This window comes from Xenopus laevis, chromosome 8L (assembly GCF_017654675.1).
Source record: "Xenopus laevis strain J_2021 chromosome 8L, Xenopus_laevis_v10.1, whole genome shotgun sequence".
Classification (NCBI taxonomy): Eukaryota; Metazoa; Chordata; class Amphibia; order Anura; family Pipidae; genus Xenopus; species Xenopus laevis.
The window spans coordinates 96,754,174-96,770,614 of record NC_054385.1 but is presented as its reverse complement, the minus strand read 5'-3'; the positions used below and the strand labels follow the sequence as shown (position 1 = coordinate 96,770,614).

The 16,441-nt window shown below is 36.2% G+C and overlaps 1 protein-coding gene across 1 annotated transcript in view; it reads left to right on the top strand.

The window, feature by feature from the left end:
- The first annotated feature begins 7,368 nt into the window (after positions 1–7,368).
- LOC108699173 (cytosolic phospholipase A2 delta) overlaps positions 7,369–16,441 on the top strand; it is a 43,463-nt gene continuing 34,390 nt past the window's right edge. The window contains exons 1-4 of the mRNA XM_041573254.1: positions 7,369–7,505; positions 12,467–12,536; positions 13,854–13,990; positions 15,932–16,063. Coding sequence (XP_041429188.1) covers positions 7,473–7,505; positions 12,467–12,536; positions 13,854–13,990; positions 15,932–16,063 — 372 coding nt within the window. The 5' untranslated portion in view covers positions 7,369–7,472. The remainder of the gene's footprint in view (positions 7,506–12,466; positions 12,537–13,853; positions 13,991–15,931; positions 16,064–16,441) is intronic.

Genomic DNA, 16,441 nt, shown 5'->3' with positions numbered 1-16,441 from the left:
TTATTTTTTTCTGCATTATAATATTCCAGGAAAGGTTACAGCCACAGGTCCTCCTGTTGGAAGGCCGTTATCAACATTAAACCTCATCTGCCAACATTTCAATGATGATATATTGATGGATATATTGATTGATGGAAAACAATGTTTTCTATGCCTCAAATTAAGTCAATTTATGACAAATAAAAATGGCCCCTGAATAGGGGTAAGGGAGACACATAATGATGCATCTAAATTAAAAGGAATTTTCATTGCAGTTATTGCCACTGAATTGCTTGTTTTTAGACTTGCGAAGCAAATATTATTGTCTTCCTTAAACACAAATTTGGACAGAGGTAGAGTAAACTGCTACCAGGAGCATACTTCCATGAGCCAGTATGAGATGTTAGGTTCAGTTGGTGCTCCTTCAGCAATGGCAAAAAGAGCAGAGCTTCCTGGAAGCTGGAATCTGACTGTGACCTATGAAGGGATCCTCGGCAGCCAAGTTCTGCTCCTGTAGATGATTTCTTCTTGCTACCACATCATACCCTTTTTGAGCAGGGAATTTACACTTCTTAACATGGGTGGTATCATGCTTTAGGCTATAATTTATATACCCTTAGGTAGACCTAGACTAAGGATGGGCAATCTTCTCCACTGCTGTTATGGTTTAAATTTCAGGACACCTGTAATAAACCTGGAAATCACTTTACTTACTATTTTTCATTGCAATGACAATTTTCAAATGCTGTGTGTTGGGGCTGCTTTTCATCATAAGGCATCTTGCTAAAACACAGGAAGAATGGTTGGTAAAAATTTAGGCAGCTATTCCAAGTCTGCTAAAAAAAAATGGTTAGTAATCTTTCAACTGGTCAATAATGCTGAACACAAGGCCATCTTAATTCTGGCGTGAATGTGGTACAATCCAGTATAAAATGAGGACACTTCATCAGGATGTAGGGATTAAAAATCAAGCCTGTGCACTGAATGGGGGCAGAGGAGGAGTGAAATAGGCCTATCATTAGGGTTATTCACCCCATTCAAATGACTTGGAGATGGATTGTGTACAGGTGCAGAATTTAAGAAGTTGCTTAATCACTGACTACTTAATTGTGCAAATGTACATATGGACTGAAAAATGCTTGTTCGTAGTGGTGAGAAGAGGTTTCCGTTCATAATAAAGCATGAGGATATATTGACCCTTACTCTGCTAACTGAAAAATGCCACCAAAGAAATGCTACGTGTGTCCTTACCTTTGTGAGTCAGTATTGAATTCCAAAAATAATATAGGTTTGTGAGGGAAGGTTGTTTGACAGATGCATCATTTTTTTACAGTGTGGAAAAGGAAAGAAGTAAATTTGTCATTGTGTGTTTATTTGCAGAGCTCCATCAATATTCTTAGGTCTCCTTGAATACACTGCATACCTGAGATTTCCTTACAGAATTAAATCTTCTAGATCTGAAGGACTTTCCAAAACCTTCATCTTTGTTTCTCACATGAACGCAATTGCCGACACATGCGTAAGTTTCTGATCATTGTTTTACTTAAATATTCACATTTACTACTTTCGTTTCTTCATTAACTGCAGAACTTAGCATTTAGAATTTATCAATATCAAGAGGAATTAATTTTTCCTTTCAACAGCTCAATGCTTCTTGTGCCATTGGTTGCCACAAAACCCCTCCTTAAAGGTTGAGAAAGTATTTTTTTACTCAAAATGTATCACTTGTGGTTTTGTTCTTGAATAGTTAAATTTTTAATTTATTTGTTCCTACGCACTTTGCCTGCAGTACACTATTGGCTACAAATATTTGGTTTGAATATTTAAGACAAATGACTCCATTTGCAGATGTTTCCTTTTGGTAATTCTCCAATGCAAATGATGCTATGCTGTGGCATGCGGACAGTGACTTCTGTGGCCGCTAAACAACTCAACTGGGGGTTTGCAAGAGTCTTTTGACTTGATTTTACATCTCTCTCTTGTGTTCAGTATTATTATTTTTTTTATTGATTTTACATGTTAAACAGAGACATTGAGTCAGGCTTCATTTATGATACTGATCGACTTATTGATCTTGTGTGAGGAGAAAAGTAGTGTGTGGCATCATGGGTAGTAGAATTGGGTGGGGGTATAGCTCTAAAGAAGAAGGATGGATAGCCTCCTTCTTCTCTCCTTTGTACATCCTTGGACTTCTCATTTTCCTCCTATATCTATATTGGAAGCATAGAACCTTTTATTGCCTCTGCATGGTTTATAGAAGCAAATTTCTGTACCTTAAGTTTCAAATACCTGTCTTCATATTCATTTCTAAAAGCTTAATGAGATGTTAATTTTTGGTTATTAATAACAAAAAATACTCTTCCAGCCTGCTAAAACAGGTTAAGTGATGAGCCGACTGGTGTTCCATCATACTTAGTGCTCCTATCATGGCCAATTCGAATTCCCACCATCTCACATTTGTAAGGTGTTGTAAAGTTAAGATAGTGTAGGAGTTAGGGTTGTAAATGGTAGTGTAGTAGTAGTGACACACAGTAATTTAGCTCAGTGCATTTTAGTGTGGACAATATGATGTGGAGACTTGCAGAACATTCTACATTGTTGTGTAATTACTCAGCCACGAAAAACATTCATCTGTCACCTTTCACCTTTCATTATCTTTCTACTTTGAATTGGGCATATTTTTTTTAACTTTAATTACCTAACCTGTTAAACTAACTAATCAGGAATCATTCATGTGATATTCACATGTGCCAATGTGTGCAATGTATGAAACACTGGTACACATTTACTGAAGGGTAGGGGGAGACCCAATCGAATTTCTCCATTATTTACCCCCATTCCCCCTCCATTACTTCACCCCTCCTGGCCCCCGCCCCAGCAGCAACACCCCTTCGCAAGCCCTTGGTCCCAATGGGTTTTTTCCTGGTGTCCTGACAGCCCAGTCCGACCCTGAGTATACTACAGATCCCCTCATGTACAGTAAGTGACAAAGAAGAAGCTCAGATCCTTTTATAATAAGGAAGAGTTGCAATGTTGGGGCAAGTCTTATTGATGGGGAGGGGAGGTTATTGATTGGAGAAATAATACTGTCAGCACAGTTAATGGAAAACACGTTTATAAACGGTCTGCATGACAACTTCATGTGACAGAATGAGAACCCAGCCAGAAAAAGGCCAATATTGTATACAGTGATAGCTAACAACCAAGAACAATTACATACAATCGTCCAAATGAACAAGTAGTAGAGAAACTGGGTAATAATGTTTTCCATTTAAAACTATATTAAATCATTGCCGTTCTCCGTGTATTCCCTTAAGGAAGAAATGTAGAAGTGCTAAGGACCACCCTCACCCCATATGTTGTTTAATTCAAAAGTAAAGAAGCTAATAGGAATGAAGTAGAAAGCAATTATGAATTACAAGTCAGAAGGGGCAGATGCTTCTTTTAGGACTTATAAATGTTTAAGTGTTGTATAGCAGCAATCAGGAAGGCAAGAAAGAAAACACAGAACTTATTGCATCCCAAGCAAAGACTTATCCCACAGGTATCGGACCCGTTATCCAGAATGCTCGGGTTTCTGTAATTTAGATCTCCATACCTTATGCCTGCTAAAAAATCATTGAAACATTAAATAAACCCAATATGGTTGTTTTAACTCCAATAAGGATTGATTATATCCTAGTTGAGATCAATGTGTTTTTTATTAAGAGAAAAAGGAGTTGAATTAGTTGATTAAAATGGAGTCTATGGGAGATGACCTAAACGTAATATCAAGCTTTTTGGATAACCGGTTTCTGGATAATGGATCCCATGCCTGTATAGTAATAGGCAGTTGAGAGTGTGGCTCCATTAAAAATTAAGATATTTTGGTTATAATTAACCCTGAAATGGCAAATGTGCTTAATCATTTCTTTTCCTCAATGTATGCAATAGAGGAGTCTGAGTTAAAGGACAAACTGTATAAAGGCGCTTTTGACTCAAACAAGTTGTCAATGGCTGAAGCAGGAGCTTAACCAAATTATTATAAACAAGGGTCCTGTGCCTAATGGAGATCAACCTGCCAATTGCAGGACTGTAAGTCTTTTTGGTTGGGGGGGTTACCATTTTATTATGCCAGTGTAATAACGTTATTGATACTGGAGAAGAGGTGCTTAAACTCAACCCTTCCACCCAAATCCCATCCCCCAACAACTGGCCTCCATTGCCCCCTCCCCTTTCCCTCCCTAAAGAGTCTATTACACTCAAAAAAATCTCTATTTGTGAGCCTGCCTTAAAAATGGAGAGTTGTGCAGCAGAGTTCACAGGCTTCATTTTCTGCCTCTTTGGATCCTCTTCTGTGAGTTCGATGACACAGAGCCTGCAGGAGCATGCAGAGTTAAAGCTAGGTCTGGAATTAGATCCATGTGCGCATCCTCCTGCAGGCCTATAGCAAAAAAAGGAAAGTGGTGCTCACCACTAACATTTAAACCATTAGGTAGCTGGAATGAGGCTGTGACCACAGAATTCATACAGACAAACACAAGAGATCCTCTGCAAACTACTAAAAAATGCCCTCCCCTTTAAACAAAACAGGGATTCCGTGTCCATATATTAAAATATATTTCAGATGGCTTACTTTGATGTATTGGCCATGATACTAATCTCCCCGAATCTGCTCGTGTGCCCTTACCCTAAAGAGAGGGGGGGGGCATGTTTTAGCAACTAAATGTACAAAATGCTTTTATACACTGATAATGGGTGAGTGCAGAGGATATCTTGTCTTTAAATGCTCCTGCAGACAGCACTGTTACTGCTGCACAATTCTGCATTCTTGTAGCGGGTTCATAGATAGAGGCACTTTGGAAAATGGGATGGGGGTGATGACTGGGGGATTTAATCATTATATATAAATATACAACGGAAGCATACAATAAACTCTCTCATGCTTTATTCAGCAGTAGGTTCTTCCAGCAAACATGAGTTCAGCTAATCAAATGAGCAAAGACTGTGACATTGTAGTGAAGTTGGGGAAAACTAAATCTAATACACCGTTCATTCAGTGACTGATCCAGTTTCCCTTTGTGGAGACGTGGGAGGAATTTATTTCCCCTTTCAGGCAAATTTGAGAGATTAGATGGTTTTTTTTGTCTTCCTTTTAATCGACTTGCAGTTAGGCAAGTTTCACTTCAAAGGGTTGAACTTGATGGATGTGGCTTTTTTTTCAACCTCGTCTACAATGATACATTTATTATAAATTTATATTTTATCAGAGCCATTTCCCATTTCTTTTTGGTTTCCAGTTCTATTAACCTCAACAACATATATAAATTAAACAATGCAGATTATAGCCAAACCAGCACTGCAGTTCTTTCCAATGCCTAACATTTGTATGCCCAGTAAATCTGTTACTTAACATCTGAAAATGTAAATTATTAAAATCAAGTACTATAATTCCAGTTTGTATAAAATGTTATATGGTACAGCAAAATTGGCCATATAGATGTAAAGTTTAAGTGCTTATAATAGATTTTTGGAGCTTCAGTAATATGAATGTATTTGATCATAATGTGCCTGTTTTCCCTGCATTATAGGAGGTTCACAAACTTTGGCACTGTCATACAGTATTAGAGTGCTCACCTGTTACTCTGTCAACCTTTTCGGTTGTCTGGTGCTACACAGCATTTAAGACCCCCCTGCTCAGGGTCAGAACAATCAAACATGAAATCCAAAATCGCTGTAGCACACTAACCATTCTAATGAATCCAAAAAATCAAGGCTTTATAAAGGGCCCTGTGTGGCCCGAAACTTTGCCCTGTTTTAAAGTCTATAATGAGCCAATAAAATGACCTTTTTTTACATTCATTAAAACTTTGGCACTGTGACTTTGTTTTCTTTTAAATGGGGACTGACCAAATTACTAACTGTTCTCATTAAATGGAAGGAAGCATATTTTGTGTGTCTTGGATAGTACCACACTTTTATCCACTGTTAATATACATGTTAATACTAAATCGAAACTACACAGGTTTAGTATTCATTCCTAGTGGATCAAAGTGGACATTTATAATTCTGTTTTATGTTACACCACGTCTTAAAGTGTAGAAATTGTTTGGCACAGAAATTGGAATGCACTCTTACAGATGAGGAGTTGACGTTTCTTCTGCTGTTTATAATTTAAGTCTACAATTTAATGCATGCCAGGGTGCTGTGTCATTGGTTTGAACTGTACTCAGCACATCATCCCCGTGACTGGTTCCACCAAACGTGCTATTATTTTAACCTGAGGTTTCCTGCTGAATGTACAGTGATGACAGACCTATGGCTCATAGCAGCTCTCCTCGTGCCTCCAATAGTTAGATCTCTTGCTTAATTTACATAGCTAATTACTATTTAGTCAACGTTTGAGCTATGCAAACTATTATAGTGCTGCATAATTATAATAGTTCTATAGTCAGAAAGAGGCAAAGCAACAAGGCGATCTGTTTTTGGGTTGCTGGGGGTCAGTGACTCCAACAACCATATAGCATTTTGAGCTGCAGGCTCAGAGCAGACAGAATATGAATACTAAGGGCAGATTTATCAAACCTTCTATTCAATCTTATGGGATTTTTAGAATCATATTTTTTATTGTATGAAAGTTTTTCTGTACATTTTGATAAATCTGCCCCTAAGTATTCAGTAACCATATAAAATAAATAATGATCAACTAACTAACTTGTTTAAAATAAGTCAATTCATAACATAATAAAATAAATATAAATGTAGGCATAACATTTTGCCCCCCCCCCCAAATCCTTGTAATCTGGAGTAAGGAGAATTCTAAACATTGAGTCCAGTTCTACCCAGATGCTGAGGAAAATATTGTCATAATGGTCACACTTCTATTGTTCTAGTAGTATCCATAACAGCCAATAGCCAAATGTTCAGCAAAATACCTAAACTTTCATTCTAAATGCCCCATTCGGCTGATCCCACAGTCTGGGAGCCTGTACTGTAATTGTGAAGGCAGATTGGGTTCTGTAGTGGGTCTCTGAATTTTGATGCCTATGTAAAATGAAAAAGGAGAGGATTACAATAATAATGTAGGTGTAAGTATGGATATGTGATATGTAGTATAGCTACAGACTAACACCTGTTAGCTTGATACATTATGTAATCAGAGTGAGAAGAGTTGCCCCAGACGGACCCATTTAGTAAGTATATTTGTATCCCAAGGACTCAATATAGAGGTATGCTTTATTAAGTAGGGATTAGATCTAACCAGGCCATTTCCCTAAAAATGCCATAGTGACTTGGCTTAGTAAAGATTCCTCCCATTAGTAATTTGCTGTATCTTAAATCTAGAAGATGTAGAAGGCGTTTCCTGATGAGTGTATGTAATATATGAATGGGAGTGGTATAAAAATGTGATATATACACCTGCCATTAACCTCAGCCAGTTAAAGTCTGAAGCTTCATTCTTGGGATATATTTACATTAATAGACGTGGTCTGCATTCAGGAGATATCACAAAGATGGCCAGTAGCAAATCTACTGGCCCCTACCAGGTAAATCTATTATTTTCTTGTGCTCGGGGGGGGGGGTATTCCTAAGATTTTGCTTTTTACTGTGTTTAAAGGAGCTGGTACAATTTCATTGATTCTCACCCAACCTAAAACTGTTAAAATGGTAAAATAACTATTATAAATCTTGTATTGTTTCTTTAGTTACTGATACTACAAAGACAAGTCACTTGTGTGTGTGGATTAGTTGTATTTCTTGTCTCTTCAAATTGTCTTTCTAGTAAAAGTATTTGTGCTAAGGCCTGTGACACTAGTTGCCCAAATAAAATGCATAGACTAGAGCTAATTGTTTGGTTGTAAAATCATACACACTAATTTAAAAGCTAGAAAATAATAGAATTACAAAGAATAGAATTCCTTTACTTTTAGGGCCCCATTTACTTTGCTCGAGTGAAGGAATAGAATAAAAAAAACTTTGAATTTCGAATGTTTTTTTTGGCTACTTCGACCTTCGACTTTGAATCGAACGATTTATACTAATAATCGTTCGACTATTCGACCATTCGATAGTCGAAGTACTGTCTCTTTAAGAAAAACTTTGACCCCCCTACTTCGCCACCTAAAACCTACCGAAGTGCAATATTAGCCTATGGGGAAGGTCCCCATAGGCTTTCTAACAATTTTTAGGTTGAAGAAAAATCGTTCGATCGATGGATTAAAATCCTTCGAATCGAATGATTAATTAACCCTCGATATTCGATAAATCTGCCCCTTAGTGTTTTGAATGACAAACTACAACATTGTGAATAGCTCTAATATAAGAGAATAGAGTATAATACAATAACATCTACGAAACATCAGTGTCATCGTCATACTATTCATTTTTAAGGAAATTAATATTCAGGTTTATTACACTTTAATGGAATAGTGAACACCCAAGAAAAGGGATAATTTTCATGTAGTCTTAGGGTAAAGCTGTCAACAACATATTAAACCTTCATTCAACACTGAAACTCCTTTTTAAGCACTTCTATTTATTTTCACACCATTCCGTGTTGCTTCTTCCATGAGGTAAGAACTTTGCCTCAGATGACACTTTACCAGGCTGTAAAAGCTGAATTTAATTGTTTTAATTGGAAGATCTAAACACAAGTGAACTTGCCCCCCAAACTTGTATAGTTTATTGCACTAGAGGTAAACGATGATGGTGATTTAGCATCAGGACTACTGACTCGGGCAGCAGCAGATCCATATGTGCTGCTGAACACACAACACTCATAAGATGTAATAGCAATTTTCTGTTTGTCTAACATACAAAGTTGCAAGTTGGCCAAGTTCTGTGCATATATAAATGCAAGTACCTCCTTAATATCATGGACAGCCATAGAGAAGGAATCTTGAAAAAAAGGTTGGAGCAGTGCAGAAATTTTCATAAAACACACTTTAAACACACAAATCACCAAACCCCCAAGATTTTAATTTGGGTATCTACATAAAAATGTGGCTTTGTGTCATTCATTATGAGTTGGTGCCTAAATGCTAGTGAGTAATTATACAGCTTAATATAAACCCTTTACAAAATGATACTGTAGTTACTTTCAGAACAAGTCAGCCTGTTAGAAAAATATAAAAGCAGACTATTTCATCATTTCTAAACCACATGTTTCCTGGTTCTTTAGTTTTAAATTAAATTAATTATCAGGTATGTGTTCCACAACAGCCTTCCCTTATTACCCCATCATGCATCTCTCTCCATCAGACCTCCCCATGCGAGTCATTCCATGTTGTTATAGCTAAATTAAGGCCAATTATTGCTGTGACACGGGGAGCAAGGTGACTCAACTTCCTGTTAGTCAAAACACGTTTGTTTAATTTCAAAGGGCACCCCTGCATAATTGTCTGAAAAAACCCTAAAAATTTTGTTTGTTATTTAAAAATAACACAAAACAAACTCATTCAACTAGAAGTCCATGCTTACATTAAACAAGGCAAGACTGGCTCCAGATATGTGCAATTGGGCCAATATTGCAGTTTTGCAGTCTTTATCATGGCACCTGCAGTCTACTAAACTCAAGCTTGGGTTTGTGGCAACTTTAAGGTCATAAATTGTGACCAGATTGGGGGACAGGCATACATTGTATTGGTATAAGTTTTTCTACAGAGCTCTGTACTATTGGTAAATTGTATTGGTATTGGTACTATAAAGTAAAAATAATTATGAAAACAAACAGACATATGCCAGCTGCCAACAGTGGATTATGGAATTGTAGTTCTGAAAAACCTAGGACAGATCCAAACTAGCATGTTTATATGATTTTAAAAGGTTGCCTGTGACCTCAGGCAAAAGGTTGGATGTTGAAAGTCCCTGAATCTCCCTGTGCCACAGATAACAGACCTAAATACATTGACAGCCAAGCTCTGGAGGGGCACAAAAGGTGCCCACAATTAAACATAACATAACAGTAAGGGGCCCATTTACTTAGCTCGAGTGAAGGAATAGAAAATAAAAAACTTCGAATTTGGAATGATTTTTTTGGCAATTCGACCATCGAATTGGCTACTTCGTCCTTCGAATCGAACGATTCGAACTAAAAATCGTTCGACTATTCAATCATTCCATAGTCGAAAGTACTGTCTCTTTAAAAAAAACTTCGACCACCTACTTCGCCACCTACCGAGGTGCCATGTTAGCCTATGGGGAAGGGCCCCATAGGCTTTCTATCAATTTTTTGGTCGAAGAAAAATTGTTCGATCGATGGATTAAAATCCTTCGAATCGAACGATTCAAAGGATTTAATCGTTCGATCAAACTATTTGCGGTAAATCCTTCAACTTCGATATTCGAAGTCGAAGGATTTACATTAGGCAGTCGAATATCGAGGGTTAATTAACCCTCGATATTCGACCCTATGTAAATCTGCCCCTTAAATGATGTAATTTTAAAGTCTTAACGTACACATTTTTGTTCTATAATATTTAGAATTATGCATAATGTTTTAACAAATCACGCATCACTGTACACTGATGAAATATACACTGAATAAGGTATAGAGGTATAACCCACCACTAATTATTTTCTGTAAATATTTAGTAAAATGTGGTTATAGGTTATTTAACCTAGAATTGCATTCAGCAACTTTTTTTAAAAATGATATTCCAAGTCTCATATTCAGTTGAAACACATCAAGCAGTGGTGAGTCCAATGTAGGAATATATTGGGGGTCCCTATTTCTCAAAAATCAATTACTATTATATATTTAAAACCAGCATGTTCTTGAGATGTAGTTCCAAGACAGTTTCATACAAGTATGTTCACATGTGACTTTAAAGGGATACTGTCATGGGAAAAACATTTTTTTTTCAAAATGAATCAGTTAATAGTGCTGCTCCAGCAGAATTCTATATATATATAATATATATTTTATAGTTTAAATTCACACTGGTACAATCAGTGATGAATGTGAGAGTTAATATTTGTTTGTATATCATTTATATGAAAAGTGCATTTGTATACATACTGTTGCTAGCCATACACAACATGATCCGCTTGGCAAGCTACCAAACTACATAATTTAACCTCAATTTCACCACCATGTGGGTTAAATTGGGCTAATTCAGTCATTTGGACACCTGGCAAAAAATTGGGTCATTATACCAGCTGTCCCGATCAGTGGTTCTTGCTTGCAAGCCAATGTTAGCTTTCAATTTGCCCACTCCACTTCAGAGTCAGCAGCTTATAAGGCATGTATAATACCAAAATGAGAGCCTGAATGACCTATAGCTGGCCAGGAATCCGAAATCTATATATCTTGTTATATTATATATATAACATAATATAACAAAATGAGAGCATTCACAGCTAGAGTCAAATTAAAGCAAATATAGTGGTTTGCTGCAAGCACTGCTTTAAATTGATTCTTGCTGTGAGTGCTCTCATTTTGTTATATTATAATTGCACCCAGCTGATGCCACAAAGGAGAGGTGAGTGCTGGTAACAAGCGATATATATATATATATATATATATATATATATATATATATATATATATATATATATATATTTTTTTTTTTTTTTTTATATTTATATAGCACTCATAGGACTTTGGTGAAAAAAGTTCTTGCTCCTAGACTCCTAGTCACTTCCTGAAGACGGCTCAAGCCGAAACGTTGTAATAAATTCAAGAACTTTTTTCATCAAAGTCCTATGAGTGCGGTTTCTTTTTCTGTATATTTGGTTATAACCAGCACCCAGGCATTTTTTCGGTCGTTGGTGCACCAGCAATGAACAGGGCTTGTGCTGAACATAGTTTTGCTTTGTTTTAATCAGAAAAAATGAGTTATTTCCTGAGCCAAACAGGGCAAATTGGCAAACTGAAGCTACTCCATGTTTGGTCCTTTCAAGGTAGATAATTAGATCACCTCTACCTTTGCTGTGACTGATTTGTTAGCAGGATTCCATTATGGAGGGGGATTATCTGTGCACTGCCTTGCAAAGACCAAACATGGAGTTGCTTCTGTTTTGCTGTTTGCATTGTTTAGCTCAAGAAATTGCATCAACCATATACTTTTTGTTATTAAAACAATAGGCAAAAGTATGTTCAGCACAAACCCTATGACTTGTACTCACGTCGAACATAGGGGTATACTGCCCCTTTAACTGTTAATGAGATGTTCAGTTGAAAGGTATAATATCATTTTCCTTTGTCTTTTGGGACACTGGTTCTGATTCTGGGAATCCCTGCCATAAGTATGATAGGCCTCTGTTGTTTGCTAAAAATAAATAGTCAGTACTTTGTAGTTAGTAAACCTAAATATGATTCTCCATGCATGCATATAAAGTGCTTCTTGGAAACAAATGTAGTGTGCAGAATTTTATATTTAAAACAGTGTGTTCCCTCTATACTGATGTATTTTGTCAACTATCTGGTTATATGAAACATTTATATCCTCCTCTGTGGTCATGCTTTGAAGTTTTATTTCTTATAAACTTGTATTTGTTTTTATAGGAGGAAAGTCCTCTCAGTTTGTTATTTGTCAAAGTTATACGAGCCCGGAACATCCCATGGGCAGACTGGAGTAAGTATTCTTCTGCTCTCCATTTCCATGGACATGTTGATGCATATGTAAAATATAAATTTTTTTCTTACATTTAGGGGCACATTTACTTAGGGTTGAATATCGAGGGTTAATTAACCCTCGATATTCGAGCATATTGAAATGCTCGGTAGGTTTTAGGTGGCGAAGTAGGGGGTCGAAGTTTTTTTTTTTTTTTTTAAAGAGACAGTACTACGACTATCTAATGGTCGAATAGTCGAACGATTTTTAGTTCGATTCGTAGTCGAAGGTCGAACTAGCCAAAACAATACTTCGAAATTCAAAGTATTTTTTATTCTATTCCTTCACTCGAGCTAAGTAAATGTGCCCCAAAATGTATTGTTATTAAGTAGTTTTGTGAGCCTACTTTAAAGCACAATGTGACCTTGTATTACAATGTTTAAAATGTATATTTTTAATATTGTAATAATTACATTATTACACATATTTATGTCTCATGTCAGAAAATCTTGATGGATCAGTTCTGAAACTTACTATACAGAACTGACAGTAAATCTACTCTTCAAAATATGAATGTACATTAAATGTTCCCTATAGGTAATTTTTTTCACTGATAGGGCTGTTTTGCAAGTAATTGTTACTTGATGTTCCTAAGCCTGACTGTTTTACCAACCTGACCCTATTCTCAACCTGTCAGAGTTTTTGATTCTAACATGCTACTGCTGCACAAATATGGCAGCCCCCTGTAAAAGTATGGGGCAAATATTTTTTTTGAGAAAATTATGAACAGCATATAAAGACAATGTTATGATGTAACAAAAGTTTTAATTTCTGGTGTCAGTATCTCTTTATAGTTGATAGGAGAGTGTTGTTGGCCAGTTTTGCCTTCTAGAATGTCTGCAGGTACAGGTATGGGATCCGTTATCTGGAAACCCGTTATCCAGAAAGCTCTGAATTATGGAAAGGCCATCTCCCATAGACTCTATTATAAAAAATATTCCAAATTTTTAAAAATAATTTCCTTTTTCTTTGTAATAATAAAACAGTACCTTGGACCCAAACTAAGATATAATTAATCCTTATTGGAAGCAAAACCAGCCTATTGGGTTTATTTAAAGTTTTCATGATTTTCTAGTAGACTAGATTTTCTAGATCCATTTTCCAGAAAACCCCAGGTCCCAAGCATTCTGGATAACAGGTCCCATACCTGTACTAGCTAGGCTACTGGCTGTTTTACATTACATACTGTTTGCTATACAATTCAGGTGAATGACTTTTCTGCAGTTTCTTGACAGTTAAATTATTGAACATATTGGGTTTTCCTTTTGTTTCATACAGTGAGCAATGCCGATTGTTATGTGTCTCTTTGGCTTCCCTCATCAACAAACAAGTTGTTGAAAACAACAACTGCAGCAGATACAAGTGACCCTGTGTGGAATGAAACTTTTCAGTTTAAGATCTCTGCTAACATGAAGGTAAACCAGGCAAAAGCAGCACAGGAGCATGTGAAGTGTTGGCACAAGAATAATGATATGTGCATTTTGAAGTCCAAGGGTTCTCTATTGTTTTTTGGATACACATTTACAATTAATTGCAATGTGCTAATCCCAGGAATATACCCACTAATTCAAAAATACAAGGTCGCATTCACTGGTATAAGATGTCAATTTGGAAACCCCCTTTAAATTGTGTAGAACAGAGCTCTATTTAAACACATATGAAATAACTTTCAGTATGATATAGAGAGTGATATTTTGGGACAATTTGCAAATGGTTTTCATTTTTTATTATTTGTCGTTTTTGAGTTATTTAGCTTTTAATTCAGCAGCTCTTCAGTTTGCAATTTCAGCAATATGGTTGCTAGGGTTCAAATTACCCTAGCAACCACAATAATAGACTGGAACATGAATAGAAGAGGGCCTGAATAGAAAGAAGAGTAATAAAAATTAGGAATAACAATACATTTGTAGCCTTACAGAGCATTTGTTTTTTAGAAGGGGTCAGCGACATTTGAAAGCTGCAAAGAGTTAGAAGAAAAAGGAAAATAATTATATAAAATAAATAATCAAAACCAATTAAAGAGTTGCTTAGAAATGACCATTCTATAACATACTAAAAGTTACCTTAAAAGTGAACCACCCCTTTAAGTTATAAACAGAAGATCGGTAGAGCTGGTTATAAAACAATGGTGTTATACAAAGAGCATTACTTAGATCCTGGAGGGCCACTCTCCATTTGGACAGCCTTGATCTTAGGATATTTGCCCTACTTTTATCTGAAATCATGGGTAGAGGCTGTCTACATTATTTAGCCCCACAAAAGCTCCCTTGTGATCGTAGACTTTATCATAATTACCAAACCCATCAACCTGATTGGTCCTAATCCAACCCATACCTGCACCAATCTCCTCACTCCTTTCTTTCATAAAAATGATATCGAAATTAAAAATGTGGACAAACACGTAGCTTGAAGAGTAAAACAAAGTAAAGATATCTTCCTCACATTCCCATTTTTGTAATTACAAAAGTAAAACATGTATGTTGTATGATATCTTATAATTTCTCTCACACCCTGCTTTTATAGTAATGTTACTCTTAGGTGCATGTGCCATGGGGAAATTTATTTATATATTTATGTATGTTCTCAAGATACACCATGTAATTAAAAGCGAGGTTTTATCCCCTCCCCTATCTCCAAACAAGAAATGAAATCACCAACACACATCACACATAGACATAGGAACAGGCTTTCACAATACTAAGTGCTGTTCATTTCATTCATTGTGAATTTGCAACAAAGTTGCGCATTTGTGTCCACTTTTACCAATATTAAAGAAACATGGTTACACATCTATATCCAATCATCCCTGTGTTGCAAAAACAGCTCCAAATTAAGTATTATGTAACAGTCTTAATATCCTATAAAACAAAAAATGCAAAACATGGCAAAATCGTATTAAATACAAACATCATCTCTGGTTAAGGAAGCATGTAAGGGACAACTGTTCATTAAGACCATTGGGCGCCATAGTATTGAGTTTTTTTATCTAGAAACATTCTCTCTGGAGAAGCATTTTGGACCTGTCCCCCCTCTTCGGGGGGGGGGGGTGGTATATGGCATATGACATAGACCGAAACATTGGAGCACTGTGATGTGTGTAAAATAAAAAGACACTTGTTTCACTAATGCTTTATTCCAAATTTTGATTATATGATTGAGAATTGGCTGTGCACCCCTGAGATTGCTTGATTGGAGTGCGGATACTATATATATATATATATATATATATATATATATATATATATATATATATATATATATATATATATATATATATATATATATCCTTTAACATTTTTTTTAAATATCCCTTGGTTATCAGATTGTTACTTGTGCATCTTTGTATTTTTGGTTAGAATGTGTTGGAGTTGACCCTTTATGATGAAGATGCTGTTTCTCAAAACGATCTGCTCTATAAAGTGTTCATTGATGTTGCAAAAATAACTGCTGGGGAGACACTGAAGCACAGTTTTCTACTCAACCCACCGGTAAGGTCATGGCATTAAAATAGCTATTTAACGTATACTTGTATGTGTTTGGTGAAGAGAATATACAAAATACACATAGGCAAATTACATTTCATGCCTATCTGATTTATGCATAAAAATGTATACACTAGGGATGCACAAAATCCTCGTGTCTGGCCGAACTGAATCGAAATCCTAATTTGCATATGCCAGTTATGGACAGGAAGGGAAATCATGTAACTTTTGTCACAAAACAAGGAATTTCATGAAGGATTCAGGGATTCAGCCGAATCCCAAATAGTAGATTTTGTGCATTCCTAGTATACACACAACATGTACTACTGCAATGCCACAATGAACAATGAGAACAAATGTGAATATTCTTGTTGCTTTTGGCCT